The sequence below is a fragment of the Alexandromys fortis genome, unplaced genomic scaffold (assembly GCF_014885135.2).
Source record: "Alexandromys fortis isolate MF-2015 unplaced genomic scaffold, M_Fortis_MF-2015_v1.1 scaffold_59, whole genome shotgun sequence".
Lineage (NCBI taxonomy): Eukaryota > Metazoa > Chordata > Mammalia > Rodentia > Cricetidae > Alexandromys > Alexandromys fortis.
The window spans coordinates 4603487-4628268 of NW_026067943.1; the positions used below are offsets into that span (position 1 = coordinate 4603487).

The following is a 24782-nucleotide window of genomic DNA, read 5'->3' on the forward strand; positions in this document are numbered from 1 at the left end:
GGTGTTTAGGTTTTTAATGACAGGGTCTATAGAGTTCAAGGACAACCTGATCTACATAAAAAGTCCCAGGCCTGCCAGGGCTCGTAGTAATACCTTACCTCAAAAGGAAAAAAGTTAGGGGGACAGAGACGGTCAGAGGGTGAATTTGTTTTAGGTATAAGCAAGAGAAACAAGAGCTAGGTAGGCACAGCACAGTCGGGAGGGCTAATCTGGCATGCACAAGGCCCTGGGTCCTAACTACTGAGCCACACAGCACAAAGAAAGGGAACACAGCAGTTCCCTTTCTGTAGAGAGCTCACACCCCTTCCCTGTACTTTCACCCCAAGCGGAGGGGACCCACACAGGGGCTTACATTTCATTCAGCTGCTCTCAGGCCCAGTGTGAGTGCTATTGGGGAGCCTTCCCTTTGAGCAGCTGCAGGTCACTACAAACTCAGGCTTTAAGCCCCTCCCCTTAGGCTCTGTTTCAAGTTAAAGGTTTTTTTAAATTTGTTTTGTCCAACTGAACTCACCTACCTTCCCTCTGTCAGGAAAGTAGACTCCTAATTTTCCAGCACTGTTTGAGGCTGTAGTTTTGTTTTTAATAAATATCCGTTTTTGTTATTCTAAAGGACTTTGACAAAGGCATACCTATGGATGCAGAATGAAGTTTATCCTCTAGAATTCCCAAGGAGATATGCAAAAATTTCCAATTCAAATTGTTTTATTCAGGAAATAAGCAGGTTCTTCTCTCCCAAACTACAAGCCTTTCCTCTTCTGCCCCAGGTTCGAGCTTTCCTGCTCAGTGGAATTTATACAAACTGGTGCAGGGGTGTGCAGCCAGGGAGCTGAGGACAGTAGCATGAGGAGCCTGAAGTCAGCCTGGGTTACAAGAGCCAACTACAGAATCTAGGGTGATTGTCCAGCCTGCCAGGCTGAGGTAGGGAGCACTGAAGGCCAGCCTGGGCTACATTACAAGACTTTATCTCCAAAACTGGACTACAGGGTTAGAGAGAAGACGCAGCAGTTTAAAGCACATATACTGATCTTGCAGAGGTCCCAAAGTCAGTTTTCAACACCTATGTCCAGTAGTGCACAGCCACCTATAACTCAGCTCCAGGGCATCGAATAGCTTCTTCTGGTCTCTGTGGTCATTACATACGTCAAGTGCACAGACCCACAGACACACACGATTAAGAAATTTATCTTGTACTCAATTAATTTCTAAAACAATATAGACTGCGTTCTAATTCTCTGAAACAAGAGACATTAAAGCAACATTAACAAAGTAAGGAAGAAACCCTCTGCACAAAGTTGGAGAAGAAAGCAGAAAACCCTCTGCACAAGGCTGGGGGAAAAAGCAGAGTGAAGTGAGCATGAGCTCTTTATCCAATGGGAAAGGTAAAGATTTATTCATTTCATTTACAAGGACTCAAGGTGAGATTCAATAAAATGGCAGTTTCAATAAATCTAAACCCAAGAAGGATGCACTGGCTTGATTGTTCAGACTTGATTCAATTTCTCTGAGAGCGTGAACGCTAATGTAATATTGCTACACATTACACCCACATCAAATGCTCAACAAGAATTCTATAAGCCTGTGACATTCATCTCTGGAAAAAAAAAAAAAAGCAAAAGATGGGAAGGGATGCAGCTTTATTTAGCTTTAAGCAAAAGAAAAACCTGGCTGGAAAGGAAAGATATGCACACAGCAAAATTAATTCCAAGTCTAAGGGGCTAGTGACCACCTGAAGCCATGCACTCAGATGAGCTTGAATGACACAGGGAGAAAGAACTTACTTTTTAAAAATGTAGTCATGTATGAAATTCTCAAAAAAATTAATTTAAAAAACTGAAGCAGGATTACTCAATGGGTAAAAATATTTACTGCCAAGCCTGAGTTCAACCCCCAGAACCCACACGGTGGAAGGAGAGTGCTGACCCCTTCAAGCTGCCCTGAACTCCACACCACGACACCACCCTGATACCATGGCATGTATTCACACAAATACACAATTGTTAGTGGGTTGTTTTTTTTAATGAATTTCCTCATGAGAAGAATCAAGGCACAGATCACCCACCTTCTGTGCTTAAAGATCTGCTACCGAATGAGCCTGGCAGCGGTGGTGCATACCTTTAATCTCAGCACTCAAGAGGCAGAGGCAGGCGGATCTCCGAGTTCAAAGACAGCCTGATCTACAGAGTGAGTTTCAGGACAGCCAGAGCTACACATAAGTAGACAGGCAGGCAGGCAGGCAGACAGACAGACAGACGGGTCTGCTGTCATCACTCACACACAGTAAAAGCAGCAATGAGGGTGCAGTAAGGCTGGGCATGGCACACTTGCTTTTAGTCTCAGCAGAGGCAGGTGGATCTGTGAGTTCAATGCCAGCCTGGTCAACATAGTTTTCCAGGCCATGCAGGGCTACATAGTGAAATCCTGTCTCAGAGAAAAAGAAGGAGCTGTAAAAAGAAATCTCCTAGGATGGACGGCACAGCTCGGGGGCTGCTCATGTGAAGTCCTAGGTTGATTCCCTAGCACTTAAAATGGGGAGGGGAAAAACCCCTACCTACCATTACCTTCTGTGACTAGACCAGAAGCCGTTTATAAAGTCCAATCTGGCTAAAGAATTCACAAAATTCTAAAACTTGTGAAATTAGCATAACTTTGCATAAGAACGTTTGCATAAAAGCAGTTTTTTCTCAACAATTACAAAATTTGACAATGCTAACCCCACAACCCGTGGAAAAGCAACTGGCTGGAGCCAGAGTGTGCTGGCAAATGAAACAAATAAATCAATAAAAAAACAATCAGTCTCTACAAAGCGAAAGGAAATTAAGCCCCAGGCACTTGCCATTGCGTAAATATCCCTACCACCACTGACCTGCTTTCTCTTGAGCTGTAACTGAGACACAGGCAGAAGGCTCTTGAGCCAGCCCTGCTGGAGCTGAACTGCAGCTGAGGACGGCTGCCTCTCCGCAAGAACACCAGCCTGCCCCATGCCTCTGTCCCCCTGCTACCAGAATTCATGGATGACTTAAAAGCCAAGATGGTCTTGGGCACACTGTGCTCACCAGATTGCGTATAAAAAGCCCTTCTAGGCAGGGTACTGCAGGGGGACACCGACAAGCCAGGGGTGGTAGAGGAGACACACCAGAGACACACAATCAGATCTGATTAAGGCAGAGGCTCTTCACAATGCCCAGAAGGACCAGGAGAAGGAGAGCAACCAACAAAACAACAAAAAGTCCTTCACTGGGGGACTGGAAGGATGGCTCAGTGGGTAAGAGTGGCTGCTCTTCCAGAGGACCCAGGCTAGGTTCTCAGCACCCACATGGTTCCAGGGGATCCTTCTGGCCTCTGTGTGCACCAGGTATGCATACAAGCAGGTAGAACACTCATGCACATAAAATAAGTGTTAAAAAAAAAATTTCAAGTCCTTCTTCCACGGATTCTTGGCGCTGACATTTTAATTTGAATTGCAAATGACATGAAAATAGACTGTAACACTTTTTATGTGTAGTAAAGAAAAACATGGGTTTCCAAAAGGTTGAGAAATATTCATCTAAGAGAAATATAACCCGGCCCCCAGTGTCTGAAGAGCTATTCAATGCTATTTTCTACATCCATTATGCTAATTAACAAGCCACTTTATTTTTCCACTGCACAGATCCATTGCTAACACTCATTATGCTAATCTGATCTGATATGAAACTATAAAAACAGCAGATTTTAAATAGCTGCCTCTGGAGAGAAGCCCTTTTGATTAAATGCCTAGCCTGGGATGCAAATCTGATTAGGGTAACTGCCCGCACACTGAAAGCAGCTTAAGCAAGCTCATCCTATGTGTTTAGTTAAGAAGCAAAAGAAAGTTTATGTGGGAGAGGGTGTTCAGTGGTGGGAGCATGTGCCTAGAGTGCCCCAGGCACCATCAAAAATAAAAGAAACCGAGCCAGGAGGTGGTGGCACACACCTCTAATCCCAGCACTTGGAAGGCAGAGGCAGGTGGATCTCCGTGAGTTTGAGGCCAGCCTGGTCTACAGCTAGGACTATGACAGAGAAACCCTGTCTCCAAAATAAATAAACAAGCCAGGCAGTGGTGGCACAATCCTATAATCCCAGCACTTGGGAGGCAGAGGCAGAAGGATCTCTGTGACTTTGTGGCCAGCCTGGTCTACAGAGCGAGTTCCAGGACAGGCTCCAAAGCTACACAGAGAAACTTTATCTCTTTAAAAAAAAAATTAACAAATAAATAAACAATTTAAATTAATAAAAGAGAGCAAGAAAGGCCTCCTCCGCACCCAGTGACACCCAGCTAAAGAGCTCTGCGGTACTCAGCAGTGATTAGCCTCACCATCAGTTGTTCTGTCTGAGACCAGCCTCCCTTACCCAAGGATGACCTTCAACTCCTGATCCTCCTGCCTCCAAAAGGGGATTACCACACCCAGCTAACGGTTGCTCTTTTGAGGACTGTGTGTTAGGGAGAGATCATGCTGAGTTTTGCATGATGTGTGTTTATTTTTCTTTGTTTTAATCTTGAATTAGGTATCTAGCTTCTATAAATTCAATTTTCTGGTATTTGCAAAATAGCCTGCTTACATGTTCTCACTTAAAAAAAAATCCAAAGAAAATGTTTTCTGAACTAGTGTGCTTTCAAATACAACAGGGTGGGGTGGGGCTCAGAACCTGTGCATCTCAACTACAGCGATCATTGTAAGTTTGTTTTTCGTTGCTGTTAAATCAATCAGTTCCTCAGAGAGAAGCCACTCCATTGGCTATTTTATTGCCGGAAAATGTTTAAGTGCCTGTTGTGTGCACCAAATGCTGTAAGCTTATGCCTGGGACACAAGGCAGAGAGATTTGTACCCAGACTCTCGGATCCAGGTCTTTTGTTACAAGGGACTACTTTGAGATCTTGCTTTGCTGATGGACAAGTTAATGAAACCAGGAATCTGTAAACTACAGAGAAACAGAAAGTAAGGCAACTGGCCACTTTCCAGAGAGAGACTTCCTGATCAATTTGACACCCCCTCCCATTTCATGGGAGACACAGTCTAAGCTCTAGGGTGTGCCTGTGTACAAGTCTCATATACTACACCTCATCAGAAACTGCCTCCTGGTCATCCACTCTGGTCCCCTTCTGATGAGCCAAGTACCACAGTCAGCTGCATTTCCACAGCCCATATGCTGGTCAATTCAACTAGTATATAAGAGGAAGTTTACCTCAAAGCAGAACGAAGCCATCAAGGTTACTCAAACTGCAATCTGTTACTGTGGGCCTTATCTTCCGTCACAATGGGCCTTACCAGAACTGCACTATGCAATCAATGTGTGGGGCTCTCTCCAAAGCTTTTCGGGGATCAGATCCGTGGGGCGGGGCATGGGGTCAAAAATGACACAAACTGCTTTCGCACTAGATACGATCTTCAAACTGTTCAAAATCCACGCTTTGGATGTTGAGAGGAAAGGCAAGATAATGAGGGGAAAACACAGAAGAAGGAGCAAATACCATCCTGCACAGGCTGGTTTGATGTGTGAGCAAAACAAGTCAGCAAAATCTCTCACGCTTAGAAAATGCTGGGAGTGCATTTCACTGGGGCAGAATCTGTCATTTTTAACTTTCTGTCTTTTTTTTTTTTTTTTGTCTTGTTTGAGACAGGGTCTTACTATGTTATCCAGGCCTTCCTAGAATTCACTATCTAGACCAGGACGGCCTCAAACTTACCTGCCACCTGCCTCTGCTTTCCCAGTGCTGAGATTAAAAGGCCTCTACTTCTTTTCTTTTTAGGCAAAATAAGCATCAACCTAGAGATGAAATATTCCACTTGAACTCCTCAGAATTCCTTCTTGAGAAGGGCTATGGTGGCTCACACTTCAGCCAGTCACCTTTCAAGGGCCTTCACCAAAGGGCAGGTGTGAGTCAGGTGCACATGGTGCATCTTCCATGCTGTTCTTCTCATGTGCCCCTCCACACAGACCCCTAGAATAACGCTTTTCCCCGGGGGCTGGCTAGATGGTGCGGTCACTCAGAGCAGGTACATGCTGCTCTTCCAGAGGACCAGAGTTCAGTTCAGGCAACGCGCAACTGCCTGTAACTCCAGCTCCAGGGAATCTGACACCCTCTTCTGGCCTCTGTGGCACCTGCACCCAAGGGGCATTTACTCACACAGCATACACATGTACAGATATATGAAAATAGTAAATTAAAAAAAAAAAAAAGCCATGCTTTTAAAATTCTTGACTTAGGTAGAATGGCACAAATCGGCTACATGGGAACCTGAGGCAGGATCACTGGAGCCCAGCCTGGATACCGTCTCAATAACAACTACAAAAAAAGATCTTTGTTTTTAATGTGGAGATGGGTTTAAAATATTTTAATACAAGCTTAAACATAAGGGTTAAGTGAGAGAGATTCAGAGAGAAAGATGGACCCCAAAACACAGGTGCAGATTTCTCAGAAAAGAGTTACCCAAAAGATATCAAACAAAACATGCAAACCATAAAATTTCACACTCTAAGATATACAAGAAAAAGTATCAAAAATGTCTTGTAAATATCATAATAAGATGAGGTATAAAAGACACCAAAGTAGGAGCCCTAAAGATAGATACTGGGTATAGCGGTTTGAGTAAGAAATGTCTCCTGTGGTCTTGGGCAGTTGAACACTTGGTCCCCAGTTGGTGTGGCACTGTTTGGGGGAGGTTTAGGGGTGTGGCCTTGTTGGAGGAACTATGTCACTGGAGGTGGATCCTGGCCTAGTCTTGCCTATTCAAGTTAACACACCCTACTTCTTAATTGGGGTTCAATACGTGAGCTCTCAGCTTCGTATTTCTGCTGCCATGGCCTGCAGCCTACTGCCAGGCTATAGCCACCACTATGGACGCTAACCCTCTGGAAACACAAGCTCAAATAAATTCTTTCTTCTATAAGCTACCTTGGTCACAGTGTCTTATCACAGCAACAGGAAGTAACTGATACAGTGGAAAAAGACACTTGCCACCAAGCCTGATAAACCTGGCTCAATCCTCAGAACCCATAAGGTAGAAGGTGAGAAAAAGTCATCCTCTGACCTTCACATGTGTGCCACGGCACACCCATACCCACACATATACAAACAAATATAAAAATAAAGATACGAAAGTATTATTATCCTATATGACACGTATCTGGTCCCCCTATTTTGATCACCTTTTACTGAGGGAGGGTCACTTTTTAAAAACTACTAAATGATAAAGAGTTGGAAAAAGTTAAGGGCATCCCCAACTTCAGCGTGAACAAGTCCCAAGAAGAGAGTTTCTCCCAGGCAAAGAGAATAAAAATGGCAGCCTCAAATTGTATTTCACTGAGTCCATTCCAGCTGTGCCCTAGCGGCTCATGGAATTAACCAGTCTCATGAGTGGTAGAATGATTATTTTGGGTAAATTTATTCCTTCCAGGACGCCAGATAAGCTTATGTTACCACAAAACCTCCCTTTCTCCACTTACTCTTGCTGGTGTCCTCAGATATTGCCTTTATTCCCTGCTGGATGACCTCATGGAACCTTAAGGCTATCGGGTACCACAAGAGCTGTTCATTTGCTCCCAAACGCCAGAACAATCACTCCCTCCAAAATGGCCTGAGTTTTCGGTTCTCTTGGAGCTCAAGAAATGTGGAGGGACTCATCTGGGTCACCGAAATGTACTGAGAGGCTGATCTCAAGAAACAGTTCTGTGTTCGTAATGAGACACCCAAATCAGATTATACACACACACAAGCTTTTTTAGAAGTGGTGGGGAGAATGATAGCCACCCCTCAAGTATAAGAGCGACTTATAACAAAAGCCAAAACAGCATTAATCTAGGGCAGAGTAAGCTGAGTCGGGCGGGGCTGGTCCAGATAAGTCTAAGAAATCTAGTGAGAGTTGTTGGGTGTCAGGGTCAAGTGTATCTATGAACTCTCACGCACTCGTGTGGGGAAGCACACCAGCCCACTCCTGAACCAACTGGATCACCAGAGGTAAGAAATGGTCCTGAGTCTACCCCCTGATCATTGTAGCCTTCTGTGTGATTCACTCTTATTCTGCAACACTTCCAGGTCAGGGCCTCATGGGCAAAGAGCAAGATGTCCTCTCCCCTTGGCAGTCATTCTTTCTGTGGTGGCGGCTCTGCCCTGGATACTCATCACTTCTTCTTTACATTGAGTTTCTACAATAATATGTTTCTAAGCTCTACAAGAACTTCATGGTTATGTTCACCCTTACAGAATCATTACTCATGAAACTGCAACCTAGGTAGGTAGGAAGGATCCTTCTGGACCTGCGACTCATGAATTGGGAAGAGAGGGGCCTGAGACAGGAGTAGGCAAGGCGGGTAAGAAATTCTTCAGCTCCACACTCAAGGATATGAAGGGTCACACACCTATTTTCACTGTGTTGGGGTATGAACATACAGAAAGCCAAATGCTACCTAGAGGGAAGTTTTCCATCAGTCACATCAGAGTGCAGCACATCCCGGACAGCTATTCAAGTCAGCCCATGTACTGACATCTTAGGACACCACGCAGTGTTCTGATGTTCCGTAAAATTCTGTCACCAGAGCTGCCTCTCCCTGTGGCCTTGGAAATGACACTCTGCATCCTGAAGCTTCCATTTCCCAGGGAATTGTGTAAGAGGCGGGGAAAGGGAAGTGTGGGGGGCGAGGGAGGGCAGGGTTGATGACTATCCTGTTCAGTCAGTCCTCTAATGATTGTCTGTGTGAATGGAGGAGACAGGGAAGGGGTGTGCACAGAGGACCCCTTGATAACATCAAAGACTAGGAGAGGCCCTGACATGGAAGAGGAAAGAGGACATGGGTGCTCCCCACCAGGAGGTGAAAACAAAGGTTCCTACCAAACACACGAGAGCCCATCACAGCTCCACAGTATCACTTCCCGTCCTCGGTTATACAACCAGGATCAGAAAAATTGGCCCAACAGTTAACAGCAAGCATTGTACACAATGAGGGCATGAAGCTCAGTGAGCGCCAGGCAGGGGTTATACACACACCTTTGCTCTCAGCACTGTGACTTCAGGCTAGACTAGTCTCCACAATGAATCCCACCCGGGCTAGCCAGGGTTACCCAATATGACACTGTCTCAAACCAAAGAGTTATCTTCATTGATGATCTCAAAACCAAGGTGCACGAGAACAAACTAGAGCTCAAGCCCTAGCAACCAAAGAAGCAGCTAAAATGTATGTTCTGGGGTGGGGCTTGGAGGTGGGGCACCTGCCTGGCATGCACAAGTCCTGGGTTCTACCTTCTAAATTGAAACAGATACAAATTAGCCATCCTTGGTATTTGGAAACAAGGATGAGGAAAACACTGTTATCTTTTTGGAAAGCCAACCAAAATTACCAAGACACAGTCACGAAACCAGGTGGAGAAGCAGGTAGTTTTAACTTGGCACAGGAGGTACTAAATACAGGTGACTCACGTTTCTCATCGTCAGCATGCACCAGAGAGGCTGCCCTGGACAAGACATCCAACGGCGTCTCCATTCCTGGGTGAGCCTGAAGGGGAAAAGAATAGGTGAGAAAACAAAACACGCAGACAGAACTTGCAAGACTCGTCTGGAATACTAGTAGGGAAGAGCATACTGGAGTTACAGCCTGAAGAACATACTTGGCACACACAAGGCCCTGGGTTCAAGTCCAGCACCAAAAAGAGAATCGAAAATAATTTTAGTAGTCCGCAAATCAACTCCTCCATCGGCCACAGACAGCTCTTCCAGAGTGAAGCTCCTCCTGCCTGCTGAGACAGCAGGGCCCTGGTAAGGAACAGAAACTGGGGCTAAGTCACCAGGCCCAGGAACCCCGTTGGGGCTCTAAGGAGAGACACTGAATGTTCACACCCAAGTCACTTGTGTTTATAAATGTCTACACTCGTTCATAGTGAGCCTGTGCAGACACACTCCATAAAATTTAGTCTGGGGAACAAAGGCTGTCTGTGAACATGGCATTGCCACCAGTCTGAGGGTTTGGTGGTGGTGATGACTATTTACGAGTCCTTGCAGAAACCACTACCTCTGGACCATTCTCTACTTTTGCCTTCCCAGCTGAGAGTCAATGAGCAACAGCAGCAAGGGCAGCCAGGAAACTGCAGCTTCAAATCCGCAGTGTGTGCCCGAAACACTGGGCCTTCTGGAGAGGTAAAGAGTTCAACAGGAATCTTCCCGGTGTCATGGACCTTGTGACTACTAGTGCTGACTTCTGTACCCCGGTGTCTTACAAGCCTGTTTGTTCTGCAGTCCCGTGCAGTGAACCCCAGCCTTGCATGCTCCACAGACCTTACCCCAGCCCAGATGGCCAGGCTTTTATTGACACTGGACTTCCAGTCAACTGTTCCCATAGATTACGACGTAGCTGTAAAAGCAGAGGCTGCAGAGATTTAAAGGGAGAAGGAATCCCTAAAAAACGAGGCTGGTTCTGACCAAGTTTCCCTTTCTGAATAAAACAACCTCACCAAATAAATAAGCACACTCAATTATCACGGGAACACACACTATTAATTCAGGAACTAGGAGAGAAAGCTCGGACGCCACTTTTTAAAGACAGCATTATTTATTCAGTACTAGTCAACATTTAGTAATACTACGAAGGTCCCTCAGTGTGTGCCAGCCGGGCTTTCCTTCCTAATATAAATACTTCAGGCCTCCAAGGAGCCACCAGTCCTTAATCCTGCTGGGTGACGTCAGTCGGTACACATAGAGTCTGTACTTGGTGTTAAAGAAAGGGAACAGGATCAAGACACGCAGCTGCCTCCAAAACCTTGTGTTGTTCCGTGAGGCACACAACTCTCCAAGAACTCAAGCTGCAGGGATGGGCTTCCAAAGCACTGTTCTGAGATGACTCAGTCTTGCAGAGGACCCATTTGATTCCCAGTACCAACACGGCCACCCACTTTATTTATCCCCCACCACCCCGGGTGCTCACCCATGGCATACATGTGGAAGTGAGAGGGCAGCTTGGTTCTCCCCTTCCTGAGAATGGTCCTGGGAATAGAACTCAGGTCATCGGGGTTGGTGGCAAGTGCCTCTACTTGCTGAGCCATCTTGCAGACCCAGGAAAACAAAACAAAAAAAAGACAGAGTTTGTCTATGATAAATTCACTTGGAAACTCTTGAAGCAAACTGGTGAGCATTTTCTGCTTGTGCTGTTACTGTGCAGTGGGCCCTCTGCAGGGGACAGGGGATGCACACTAGTTCTTACCCCGCCTCCGGTCACCCTGCTAACCTGAAGCATCCCCGAAAGATCACCTAGGGTGAAGGTGGATTACAAACAGCTGTGCGAAATTCCAAACCATTTCATGAGCCAAGCCCCGCAGAGACTAAGGTGGATTCTGAAAGGCTGATGGAGAAAGCAGCTGAGGCACTTAATAAAAGGACATCTGTGGGAACCTGACCTGAGATAAGAACAGGGAACGGGCTTGCTCTACAAGGGAGTCCATATTGTCATCCAAGTGCCAGGCAAGAAAAGAGATTGAGTTCAGGGGCTGCAGAGATACATCGAAGGCTAAGAGTTTATGCTCCACTTGCAGAGAACCTGAGCTCTGTTCCCAGCGGTTCACGACCACCTGCAACTTGGGCTTCTGGAGACTCTAACAGCTCTGCCTAGGCAGCTGTACTCATGTGCACATGTCCACAACAAGAGTGCATATGTGGAGATAATTTAAGAAAGTTCAAGGCCAATCTGTGTTACACGAGACCCTATTCCAAAACTAGAACCAGAAGGAAATAAAATGTCAATACACATGCAAGCATATTAAGCAAACTGTAAATACAGCGTTATGTTCCTACTGATGATGAGGACCAGGTATGCAGGTCAGCAGGACAGCAAGGTGCAGTTCCCAGGACTCAGTAAAAACAAAACAGAAAGAGAAAAATGGCTAAAACAGGCCAAGTATCAGCCACTAATTTTCACAGGATAGTCTAGGGAGGTCTCCCTGAAGAGGGCAGTTGAAGTGAGACCTAACAGAGGAAAGGAATGGGGCAGAGGAGGAGGACAAGTCCAATGTCTTCGTGAGGGGAGTGGCTGCCTGGCTCATCCCCATGCTTCTCAAAACCGATTCAAGTTCAGAGTGCAGAGGAGTCTCAAGACTTAACTGCAAGGCAGTCTAGGTGCAGCCCCATAAGGCTGTCTTCTTCTGCTCCTACACTATAGCATAGCAACAACCAAACAGAGTTGTTCGGCATGCTGACACCTGGACTAGGACTGAAGCGAGAGGAACGCGGCACACCACTGTGACACCGTCCTTTAGCCTTTCTTCATGGCCACTGTCAAATGCAGGCATACCTCAAGATGAACAGAACCAGAACACACATGCATGGGCAGCGAGAGAGAGAGAGAGAGAGAGAGAGAGAGAGAGAGAGAGAGAGAGAGAGAGAGAGAGAGAGAGAGAGAGACTGCTCATGTATTTTCTCTGCCAGTCCCATTCCTTTCCCAGTTATCTCGTCCCCAGTCAGCTTCCTGTGAGGGAAGAGGTCTCCAACTCTGAAGCTATTTATTAAAGCTTGGGAGCACCCAATGCTACCATGATGTCTAACTACAATCCTGAAAACCATTTATTTTGCCCTTCTACACCAAAATAAATAAGTATCTGTGTTGTCCTTTCAGCCCACAAGGGGACAGAAGAAAATTATGACAGATATGTGATTTAATGTCTCCCAAAGGGAGGAAAAGAATTTAAGGCGTGTGTCATGCAAGTTTTCCAGGACAGTTGCATGGTGGAAGGCACAGAGCTGCCGGGCTCTACCCAAGGAGCACTAGAGACTACATCTACCTTCCACGGAGAGTTCTTAGCCAGCATGGGCACTGGAGGAGAGGCTCCAGTAGGAGACAGCAGAAGTCAGTCAGGCTGCCTGGAAGTTCCTCCCACTCTATCACTTGGCCACGTGTTAGACTGTCCCAGGGTACTTGACGGTTTCCCCAACTTCCAGCTGCACATGGTTAAGTACCCCCAAACTCCTGCAGGCCCTGTTCCATCAGCAGTCCAAACCATTCCCCTGGGGGGAACTCACCCTCCTCCAATAAGAGGCAACAGCACAAACCGGAGTGTGAGTATTGTCAGGACGGTGACCTTCTTGGCCATCCAGAACTTAAGAGGGCTTCACTGGTCCTCATCTCTTTCTATCCAGTAGCAGATTGTAACAGCACAGAAAACAAACGGTGGGCTCCCCGTCGTCTAGGAGCAGCTTATACCCACAGCAGACCACACTGGTTAGCTAGGAAGCCGAAATGAAGAGTTAGGCTGTACTGGCTGATTTTATCAGCTAGACACAAGCTAGAGTCATCAGAGGGGAAGGAGCCACAGTTGAGGAAATGTCTCCATTAGATCCAGCTGTACATCACTTTCTCAATTAGTGATCAATGGGGGAGGGCCCACGGCCCATAGTGAGTAGTGCCATCCCTGGGCTGGTGGTCCTGGCTTCTATAAGAAAGCAGGCTGAGCAACCCAGTTATCAGCACCCCCTCCATGACCTCTCTCTACATCAGCCCCTGCGTCCAGGTTCCTACCCTGTTTGAGTCCCTGTCCTGACTTCCTTTGGTGATGAACAGCAATGTACAAGTGTAAATCAAATAATCCCTTTCCTCCCCAACTTGCTTTTTGGTCATGGTGTTTCTTTTTTTGTTAGTTAGTTAATTAGTTTGTTTCAAGACAAGGTTTCTCTGTGTAGCCCTGGCTATCCTGGAGCTCACTTTGTAGACCAGGCTGGCCTTGAACTCACAGCGATCCACCTGCCTCTGCCTCCTGAGGGCTGGGGTTAAAGGATGTCATGGTAATCACAGCAATAGAAACCCTAAGACATGGTCCAAACTGTCACCAAAATCTAGAAACCACAGACAACCACAACTCCATGAGGACCCAGCCTCTTGTAATGCACAGCCTCCCTATCTATTCACAGCGTCTCAGACCACCCCTCTGTGCAAATGATACGTTCCATTTGTGTTCCTTTTTTTCCTTCTCCTCCTCATGTTGCACCATCTGTTAACACAGGCAGGGCACTAGGACCAGAAACCAACTTATCCACAGAAAGGCCAGTGTGTGCTAGGCTTTGCTGCTGTGGACGTCCAAAGCCAACGGGATGGCCAGCCACTTAACCTTTGCCCCGGGTCCCCTGTCCCTGTGCTGGTCTGAACAAGAAATGTGCATACACAGGGACTGGAGAGATGGTTTAGTGATTAAGAGCACTGGTTGCTCTTCCAGAGGACACAAGTTCAATTCCCAGCACCTATATGGAAGCTCACACTTGTCTATAACTCCACTTCCAAAGTTTCTGACACCCTCCCACAGACATACATGCAGGCAAAACACCAATTGAACATAAAAGTAAATTTAAAAAATGTGCGCGTGTGCGCGCACGCACACACACACGTGCACGCGTACACACACACATGTTCCAATAGGCTCCTGTATTTGAACACTTAGCCCATGGTTGTAGTACTGTTTGGGGGAAGATCACTGTGGGGTGGCCTTGACGGTCTGTTCTTACCTCACTGTTCTCATTGATTCCTGTTTCCAGATAAAATGTGATCAGTCAGCCTCCAGCTCCCACCACACCATGCCTACCCTGCAGGAGTCTCTATCCTGACTCTATAAGCCAACGTGACAGCAACAGGACAGGAACTAATACAATCCTTAAAGACAATGATGCCAGGCATGGTCGAACTCGCCTTTAATCTAAGCCTTCGGGACACCAGAATGTCTTCCCCTCTGTAACTTGGCACCAATGAGCCAATCTCTCCTCATCCACCCCCCTTCCTGCATTTACTACTTTTTAAATGTTTTTAAGTGTTGTGTGGTGACCATGTGTGTACACATGAGCATGCACATGCAATGCAGAGGGCTGAGGTCGGCACCAGGTTCCCCACCAGGTATCACTCTGTACCCTAGCTTTTGAAACAGGGTTTGCCACTGAACCTGGACCTTGCTGATTTGGCTAAACTGGCTGGCCAAATATCTTCCTGTCTCCACCTCCCCAAAAGTGGAATTACAGTCTATTAAAAATCGCTCTTGGGCTGGAGAGATGGCTCAGTCGTTTAAATAAGCTCACAACCAAAAAAATCGTTCTCTCCTCAGGTGGGCCACTAAAGAAACACCCACAGTAGAGTCTCTGATACCCCAGCTTTCCCTCCCTGGGCATGCTCTCAAGAATGAGTGGCTGACCCACATGGCTAGCCTCTGAAGCACCAGGGATGTCGAGGACTCAACCAGCTTTGACTTACACTCACCTTCTTATGTCTGTACACCACCATGCCTGAAAATCCATCAGGGCTGATGCCTGAAATACAGGTAATATCCCTACATGCTCTATGAATTGAAAACATATGTGCATACTTAAAACCCTAATTAGGAATCTTCGGGTAGCTGTCAGCCTCCACAATAAGCTGCACAGTAAAAGCCAATACTGTTTTCTATGGCCCCGATGGTCCTAGAATGTGGCCCAGCTGCTCCAGGTGTGTCCCCTACCTGCAAGGGGTTGAGGCCCCTCCTGTGACAGACACCTCCGCAGGGAACAAGTCTCCTCTAGAATGATTCATCCTCCAGCTCTCTGAACTGGACACCCTGGATTTCAGAGAGAGGTGGCAGGCACCTGCCATTTCATCTCTACCCATGTTTGATTCTCCCTCCCACTGCCAGCTAGGGAAGACCACAGTGGGCTAGAGCGGAACAAAGGAGAATCCTCAAGGAATGTACCGCTCAACTGTGTTAATAATTCCTCATGCTACAGTGGCCCAAGGCTCTGCAGCCTTCCTCAGCCCCACAGAAAGGGAGGGGTGGCTTTTCATTGGCTTTGACAACCCAGCTGATAGTGCTACCATGCAGTGTCTAGCAACCTCAGTCACTACAACGCCATTAGCACCAGAAAAATCGTTGCTTTATCACAGTTGGGAATCGAGTCCAGGGGCCTTGAGCACATTAGGGAACCACTCTGCACTGAGCCACATGCTCAGCCCTGACAACACAACTCGTTCTCAGCCTCCACGGTGCAATGCGTAGACTTAGGAAGTAGACCGTGAGCCACCTGAGACTCTCAGCACACTGCGTGACCCTTGTCAAGGCTGTCTGTGTGGCCTGCATTCTTTCTGCTGGTTGAAGTTCATTCATTCCTCTCAGAGAACCCGTGGAGAGTGAGCCTGTGATAGGCACACACTGACCTACTGTGTCTAACAGCTTAAGGCTTGACTTTAACCGACTACCAATTCTCAGCATTCCTCACCGCTGTTGTCATCCTACATAAAAGTGAACTCTGTGACTCACGATCACCTGTAACTCCAGCTCCAGGGGATCCCACGCCCTCTTCTGCCCTTAACTCCCAGCTTGTCAAAACCTAGATAAGTCTTTTCTGTTTTGGGTTTTTTATCCAAGACAGGGTTTCTCTGCATAACAGCCCTGACTGTCCCAGAAGTAGCTCTGTAGACCAGGTGGCTTTGAACTCACAGAGATTCACCTGCCTCTGCCTCCCGAGTGTTGGAATTTTATGCATGTGTCACCATGCCAGGGTCCTAGGCAAGTCTTCTAAATGGGGATCTATTGTATCATTAGACACACTGGTCACGGTCATTAGTAACTGCAGTTAGTTCTCTTATCTTACTATAATTAAGTTCTGTAAAACCATCATGAACGGGGAACTGGAGAGATGCCTCAGCAATGAAGAGGACTCCATGCTCTCAGAGAACTTGGGTCAGTTCACGTACCCACAGGATGGCTCACATGCTTTATAACTCTAGTTCCACAGATTCTAGCACCTTCTTCTAGCCTCAGTGGGCCCTGCACACATGTGATACACATACAAGATAAGCACACCACACATACAAGCTCCATAAATATTCAGTGTGGTTCCTTTCAGCCTCTCAACACATTTTGCTGACTGACCAATACAGAGCTTTGCTTCAGGTGTATTTTTGTTTAAACACATCTTACTGAATATCTATGGATTCATTACCGTGGAATTCACAGCTCGCTGCTCTCCCAGGCACCCCGAAACCTCGTCTTCCTTCCAATACACATTTTCTACACGGAGCACATCACAGTCTTCCTAGCTGAAGGACCTGAAGCATTTTCACCATCACGCTCGGAGGCTGTTTGAAACAAGTCACCCACAAAAAGCAGGAAAACAGAAAACACAGTACTTACACCAGCTGCTCCCCCAGCACACATCAAAGCACGGCGTGCTCACACACCGGAACAAGCCTGAGCATCGCCCTGTTGAACCTCCTTTAGAAAGTGTGCGTGGAGAGACCCAAACCCGCCCAACCTCCACCTTAAACAGTGCAAGCTCTGCTTCGAAAGGTCACAAACTGCGGTGAGTGGGGCCATGGTGTAAGTGGGAATAATGGCAATAGACTATATCTCATTAGCAGACAGGAGGCGTGAGGCACACAAAGGAGTTCTGAAAGGTTTTCCTCCTTTGCCAAAGAACCATTAAACTATAGCCCACATAGATTTCCGCTTCCTACCCCAGTGTCAACACTTCCTTGCTTTCCTGTCTTGGCAGTCAGTATGTGCCTTCCAGACCTGGCAACCCTGCCCAAGTTCTTGTCATTGCTATTTGTTCTTTAGGTGGACAAACCCCTGCCAACCAGCTGGCACCATTCCTCTGAACTCACCCAGTCTTCTATCAGATTCCAACCGTAGTCTGTATTAACGTTCCCCCTTACAACCATGAACGACCCTTGGCTAGCATGTCCCATTGGAGGTGGCTTTTTGTTTGATTTTTTTAAGACAGGTCTCCTTGACCCATGTCGCCTAGAATTGGACACACAGCCCAGGGGACAATTCTCTGACACATGCTGGAATTACAGGTGTGTGCTACTACACCATTCTTACACACACTTTGCTCTTTCTCCGGTTTCTCCTATCTCCAACACCTTATCTCAGGCAATAAAAAAAAAAAAAATCACCAGGGTCCTCAATTCCTTTACATTTCCCAGGTGTCTGCCTTTTGTTATCAGAACTTTTAACTGACAGTATTTTATAAAATCGCATTCAAAGGTCCAAGAAAACTTTTCACATTTGCCTATCTCACCGTCTCCTAACTGAATCTGTTTTGGAGACGGAGTCTCTCCCTGAATATAGAACCCAGTCTTTTGGCTAGACCCTCAGAAGCCAAGAGGACATCTGATCATTTAGAACTGGAGTTGTGTATGGGTGAGAGCTACCACGTGGGTGTGGGGAACTGTCCCCAAGCCATCTCTCAAGCCCCTATGCCCAGCTCTTAAATGGGTACAGGGGATCTGAACTCAGATCCTCATGCTTTTTCACCTGGCCATCCCCAGCCCCCACGAGACAGCCTTTATTATCGTTCCTCGCCTCCTGTTTTATCTTTTTTAAAGGTTGTTCGAGTTAGCTGCAGACAACACAACCTTAGGAGACACAAAGACGTTGCTGTGGGGCTGTCTGGGCAGTCGCTGAGGTGGGTAACAAGGCTGACTCCAGAGGGACTGGAACTTTCCACTACAGAATAGTTAAAGGTGAAAGTTTCACTCTCAGAGCTATGTCTGCAAAAAGTGTTGAAATCTTCAAGTCACTGCAAAGTCAGCTGGAGAACCAGCATCATGAGCCACGTTTATGAAACGTTTACATCTCTTCAGAGACTTTCCCAATCCTGACTCCAGATCTGCTCCAAGGACTTTGTTCACCTGGATTCTGAAAACTCTAGTGTCGGTCTCTCACAGAAGAAAATAAGATGTCCTGGAGAGAGGACTCTGCGGTTATGATGACTGCTCTTGCAGAGGACTTGATGCAGTCCCTAGCACCCACGTGGTGGCTCACAGACATCTGTAACCCCAGCTATGAAGCCAGGTCTTCAGGCCTCCTCAGCACTGCAGGCATGTAGTACACAGACATATGTGCAGAGGAAACACCCAAACATATAAAATAAAAAATTTAAATGTTGCCGGGCGATGGTGGCGCACGCCTTTAATCCCAGCACTCGGGAGGCAGAGGCAGGCGGATCTCTGTGAGTTCGAGACCAGCCTGGTCTACAGAGCTAGTGCCAGGACAGGCTCCAAAGCCAAAGAGAAAAACTGTGTCGAAAAACCAAAAAAAAAAAAAAAAAAAAAAAAAAAAAAATTAAATGTTAATTAAAAAAGAAAACAGAATGTTAGATATCATCTGGGATATTTAGGTTTATCTGGGACAGAACCAGTGGGCAGGACTCGAACTCTCCAGAAACAATGAGCTGAAGCTGTTTTCACTATGACATTCAGTTTGGAATGCAGACATGGTTCTTTACAGCAAAATTATCTTCTTAATTGTACTGGGTTTTAGTTAATACAAAAACTAGTTCACATTCTACCTTCCACATCTAAAGCAAAGGCAGACGGCCCAGAAGTGTTAAACACTCACAGGTAGCAAGGCAAATGGTCTCGAAAGGAAACTTTTGCTAGAGTTAAAACACAAAGCATGCCGGGAATGGCAGCACACACCTTTTGTCCCAGCACTCGGGAGGCAGAGGCAGGAGGCTCTCTGAATTTGAGGCCAGCCTGGTCTACAGAGCAAGTTCCTGGTCAGCCAGGGCAACACAGAGAAACACTGTCTCAAAAAACTAACCAATCAAACAAACAAATGAATAAATAAAAATAAAATGATGTAACTGTATCAAGAACTCTGCCTCCAATCGGAGGGGAAGGGCTTTACAAACTATCTTGGGTCTAAGAATCTTCGGAGTAAAGTACCCATAAATCCATCATTTAGAGAAACAAGATCTTGCTAGAAGACAACCACCAGCTCGGACTCTGCACCACCCAGCCCTGAGGTCTCCTACAGCCCACTCCGTTGGCCTTGACTCCTAATTAGCCGCTGTAGGGAACAATGACCACAGAGACTGAAGAGGAGGTCAAGTTTGGCAAGCCAGAATGGTATGCAAAACTGACCTTCAAATCCTAAACTGCAAATGGACCTATATTGTTTGTTAACCTTGTTCCCAGAAAAAAAACAGGCGCCTACTTTCTTGGGGGGGGGGGGGGTCAAAACTCCACATCCAGGGTGGTAGTGTCTTCCAAATTGAGGGCTCTGAGGAACCTGGCGGCTCATGCCTTTAGTCCCAGCACTCAAGAGGCAGAGGCAGGTGGATCTCTTTGGGTTTGAGGCCAGCCTGGTCCACAAGGGGAGTTCCAGACCAGCCAGAACTACAAAGAGAAATCCTGTCTCAAGGGAAAAAAAAAAAAAAAAAATTAAAGCGGGTTCTGATAAACACTCCACACTCCAAGACCGCCCACCTCCCCCACACCAGGCTGCTGGTTCTTATTAACTAAAGGAGGAAACACAAGGAACAGACAAACGGGACCAACGATCAAAGTGAAACCGACTTTTTAATCATCTCGTGGAAACCGACGAACGCAAAGGCAGGAAAGCGCTAACGACGAGGCCGCCCCAACAAGTCCTGTCATCCTCGCCTAAGGCTCTATGTCTCCGTGTGATGAATTCGAGACTCTAGAGCAAAGCAAAACAAAACCCAAAAAAAGGCAAAGACCGAGCTTTCCGGGGAGGCCTCACGCGGTGCTTGAAGGGCGCTCAGCCCCGTTTTGAGCAGGGGGCAGGAAGTGCGAAGAAACAGCCGCGTCCCGCAGCCTAGAAGCGTCGCGGCCGGGACCCAGCCGGTGCCTAGCTTCGGGGCCTGTGCGCGCGCCCGGGACCCGGGTCAGCCGGAGCTGGACTGGTCCGTGAGCACGAGCAGCCGCTCTCGATCCGCCGCGAGTCCCGGTCTCCTAGGTCGCCGGACCCGGGCCAGGGTACCCCGCACTCACCGCTTGCCCGCCTTGGGCTGGCCGGGCCCCGCCGGGGGCGCAGAGTACGGAGGCGGGGCACGCTCAGGGGCGCGCGAACTCGGGAACGCGCTCCTCTCCACCGGGTTCTCCAACACGCGCAGGCTCGGGAGCGCGAGGAATCCCTGGAATGAGGCGCAGCCCGCCCGCGCCGGGTCTCCTCCTGGCCGGCATAGCCACGCCCTACGCACGCCCCGGACACGCCCCTCGGGCCGGGCAGGTGGGGCCGCGCCCAGGTGAGCCCGCGGGGCCGCGCCGCACGGCCACGAGCGGCGCGTACCCTCCGGCGCCGCGCGCTCGAAATCCAGAGCTCCGGCCCCGAACATCGCTGGGGTTGCGATGCTCCCCCGAGCTGCTTCTGCGGGGCAGGGCACACGGACGTGGCGTTCCTCAGCATCCCTCACGCGCCACGCCCCCGAGCCCCACGAACGCACCTTTCCGGCACACTCGTGAACATCCGCGGGCACTCCGGTGTGTGTCCAGGTGCCAGCCGCCACCAGCCACGCGCATCCCCAAGCGCTCCCAGCAGGCTTCCGCCCCACCGTCCCGCCACGCTCCGTGCCCGTCTCCCCGTAACCTGCCCGTTCAGTCGGCCACGCGGGGCACCGGGGCCACCTTTGGGGACCCCACACGGACCCGGAGGCTGCAGCCCGAGGGCCGGCGGGGCGGTAGGCGCCCAGGAGTCTAAGCTCTACGTTCATACCCACGCGGCGGTAGCTCCGTGGGGCGCCACTCGCAGCCTCACCCTCTGGTCACCAAACTCCACGCCCAAAGCCACCGGGACGCGACAGTCCCACAGCTACACGTACCTGAAGGCACAAAGTGGTCGCGCAGGCTTGGGAGGTGGGAACTCGGGGTGCCACAGAATCAAAAGGGCAGCCTCGGATCAAAACACTCCGAGCCGGCTGGGTTCCCTCCCATTCCAGCACTTCACGAGCGCGCGCACGCGTCCACAGTCACGCGCGGCCTCCCCACCCACTAGCTAGGAAGAGGAAACGCAGGAAAATCCGAGCCGCGGAAAGGGCGCTCGGGGCGCGCGCTGCACTTTGCTGCGCTGGGCAAACTCGTGCTGCCACCAGCCAGCTCTGCAGTGGGACGGGCAGGGGCGGAGGAGGAGGGAAACGCGTCCTATTGGTGCAGGTTCTAGCGAGGGCACGTGACCCGGCGAAGGCCAAACCTGGCTTTAATTTTTAGCAGTCATTCTCTGGGGTGGGGGAAGTGGACACGCCCCCGGCCCGGCAGCCCTGGGCCCTCCATTGTTTTCCTCATACTGCCACAATTAAGGAAAACATTTGCTTAGCATAACCGGCCGCTAACTTCTTAAAACAGGCAGAGGCTGGACTTCTGGCTGGTTTTACCACAGCTCCACCTGCATGCCTTCTGGCTGTCCTCGAACCTTTGTCTCTAGAAAGGTGCCCCCCCACACACACACACACACTTCAACACATAAACACCACACCACAGTCTTGGTTAGTTTTTTTGTTTGTTTGTTTGTTTTGTTTTTGTTTTTGTTCACTTGACACAGCGAGAGTCATTTGAGAGAAAGGAATCTTAGCTGAGAAAATGCCTCCATTTTACAGCCTGAGGGCAAGCCTGTGGAGGCATTTTCTTAATTAGTGATTGACGTGGGAGGGCCCAGCCCACTGTAGGTGGAGACACCCCGGGCAGGTGGTCCAAGCCTTGGGGAGCAAACCAGTAAGCAGCTTTCCTCCACAGCATCTCTGACTTCCTAACAAGCTGTAAGCTAAAAATGAACCCTTTGCTCCTGGAGATGCTTTTGGTCAAGGTGTTTATCACAGCACAGAAACCAGACTAGACAATGACAAACCCAGACCACAAGGGCTTCCCCTGGGAGAGGGCTCCAAGATGCCATAAAATAACAATAGACTCAGACGGTGGTGGTGCATGCTTTTAATCCCAGCACTCAGGAGGCAGAGGCAGGTGGATCTCAATGAGTTCGAGGCCAGCCTGGTCTACAGAGTGAGTTCCAGGACAGGCTCCAGAGAAACCCTGTCTCAAGAAACAAAAACAATAACAACAAATCAGTAGGTTACTTCAGCATTGGAAAGAAAAAAAACGTTTTCCCCGGTCAGATGGCATCCCCAGAATGTGATCCCGATGAATAACAATAGAGGTAGGGTCAGTTGATTTTGCAAACAGGTTCCCTGGAGGCTTGTGGCCACCTGTGAGACACACAGGCACCAAATGAGAAGATCCAAGTGTGGCCACCCTGAGGTTTCCTAGTTCCTCCTTTAAAATTCATGGATCAGAATCCCAACAAGAGGCTAGAGAGATGGCTCAACAGTGAAAGGGATTGGCTGCCCTTCCAGAGGATCGCACTTTTATTCCCAGCATCCCAAGTCAGGGGCACACAACTGTCTGCAACTCCAGCTCCAGGATACCGGGAGTTCTCTTCTGGACGCTGCAGGCACCAGCACTCACATGCGCATATACCCACATATACATATAATTTAAATACAAAACTAAACCTTGAAGAAATTCATGGGTCAGTGCTAGGAAGAAGGCTCCCAAACTTTCTGATGGGGTGTGTGCGTGTGTGCGCGTGCTTGTGCGCGCGCGCGATCAGAAGACAGCCCACAAGAGCTGGTTCTCTCCTTTGAGCATGTGGGTTTCAGAATAGTTATTTAGGTCTCAGACTTGATTGCAAGCATCCTTACTCTCTGAGACATCTCTCCAGCCTCCCAATGATGTCTTCAAACTTAGACTCTATTTTAGTTTATCAAGTCTTAAGAGTGGATAAAGAAAGTGTGCAAAACACACAAATAGAGAATGAAGACAGACAAGGGACAGTTTGGAGAAACACCAAGAAGGTGGCAACAAGGGAGGAGAGATTTGGATTTGAATCCCAGCTCAGTCCTATTTTATGAAGTGCTCTGGCTTGAGGGACTAAGGAAGAGGCCTAAGGGAACAGCAAAGTTCCATCTCCCCACTTTTGACTGGAACTCAGAGCTACTTGGCACTTTACAGACACACAGAACTTAATCATAGAGGGCTAGATGAGGAACCTGCTCAGAAGGAACACATGAGCAAGAATAACACGCAGCACAACGGTACATTTTCAACCCCAGCCTCTGGGTGACAAAGCGACCCCACAGATCATTATCTCATTCGATCTTCACGACAGCTTTGGCACTTGTTGGCTGCTAAGTGATTTTCGTTTGAGGTTGGTGCAGAGGTCTAAAACTGCCTCTTTAATTTCCATCACTGGCTAGACTAAGCCTTGCTCTGTAGATAAATCATGGGGACCGAAGGCTTTTCTCATGGATGTGACCAGTCTTTGACCTTGGCAGGGCTTAATCTCACTCCTTGCCTTACATCAGCAGGAGCAAACTTAACTCTGGCAACAGCCAAATGCCACATGAAGTCTGGTTGTTTTTACTGTGCTGGTGTAAACAACTGAGTGGAAAACACAGGGTGGGGGGTGCTGCAAGGAACCGAATTAGAACCAAAACTCGCATCCTGTGGTCAGTACATCAGCCTGACAGGGCAACACTCTGCATGGATCCAGGTTCTAAGTGGCAAACTCAGACTGTGGCCATGTAACTTATATACGATGCTAAAAATGAAATGAAAAGCAATTTTAGGAGGATATAAACTTCTTTTTAAGTTCGGGGCTGAGTGTGGTGCTAGACACCTGTAGTCTGCGCTATTTAGGAAGCAAGGAAGCTGGTTGAAGTGAGAGTTAAATGCCAGCCTAGAACACAGCAAGACCCACCCTTATCAACAAGAACTTGTCAGAGTGGGAATTTTTATTGTTGTTTTGGTTTGGTTTTTGGAGACAGGTTTCTCTGTGTAGCCAGCCCTGGCTGTCGTAGAACTCACTCTGTAGACCAGGCTGGTCTGGAACGCACAAAGATCTGCCTACCTCTGCCTCTTGAGTGCTGGGATTAAAGGTGTGCACCACTGCCCGGCATAAAGAAACATTTTTAATTAAATGAAAGGAATAAGGACACACACAGGACCTGAGGACACTATGTGGACCAGCTCTGCGTTTCTCC

The 24782-nt window shown here is 48.1% G+C and overlaps 1 protein-coding gene across 3 annotated transcripts in view; it reads right to left on the reverse strand.

Moving 5' to 3' along the window:
* The window catches only part of Vgll4 (vestigial like family member 4), a 110678-nt gene extending 88845 nt beyond the window's left edge, over positions 1 to 21833 (reverse strand). The window contains exons 1-2 of one of the 3 annotated variants that reach the window (XM_050148307.1): positions 21573 to 21833; positions 9432 to 9507 (exon numbers count right to left, since the gene is read on the reverse strand). In XM_050148307.1, coding sequence (XP_050004264.1) covers positions 9432 to 9495 — 64 coding nt within the window. In that variant the 5' untranslated portion in view covers positions 9496 to 9507; positions 21573 to 21833. Of the gene's footprint in view, positions 1 to 9431; positions 9508 to 20745; positions 21509 to 21572 lie in introns of those variants that run through there. The other 2 variants (XM_050148308.1, XM_050148305.1) reach the window with 2 other exon arrangements.
* Between the last annotated feature and the right edge of the window lie 2949 nt (positions 21834 to 24782).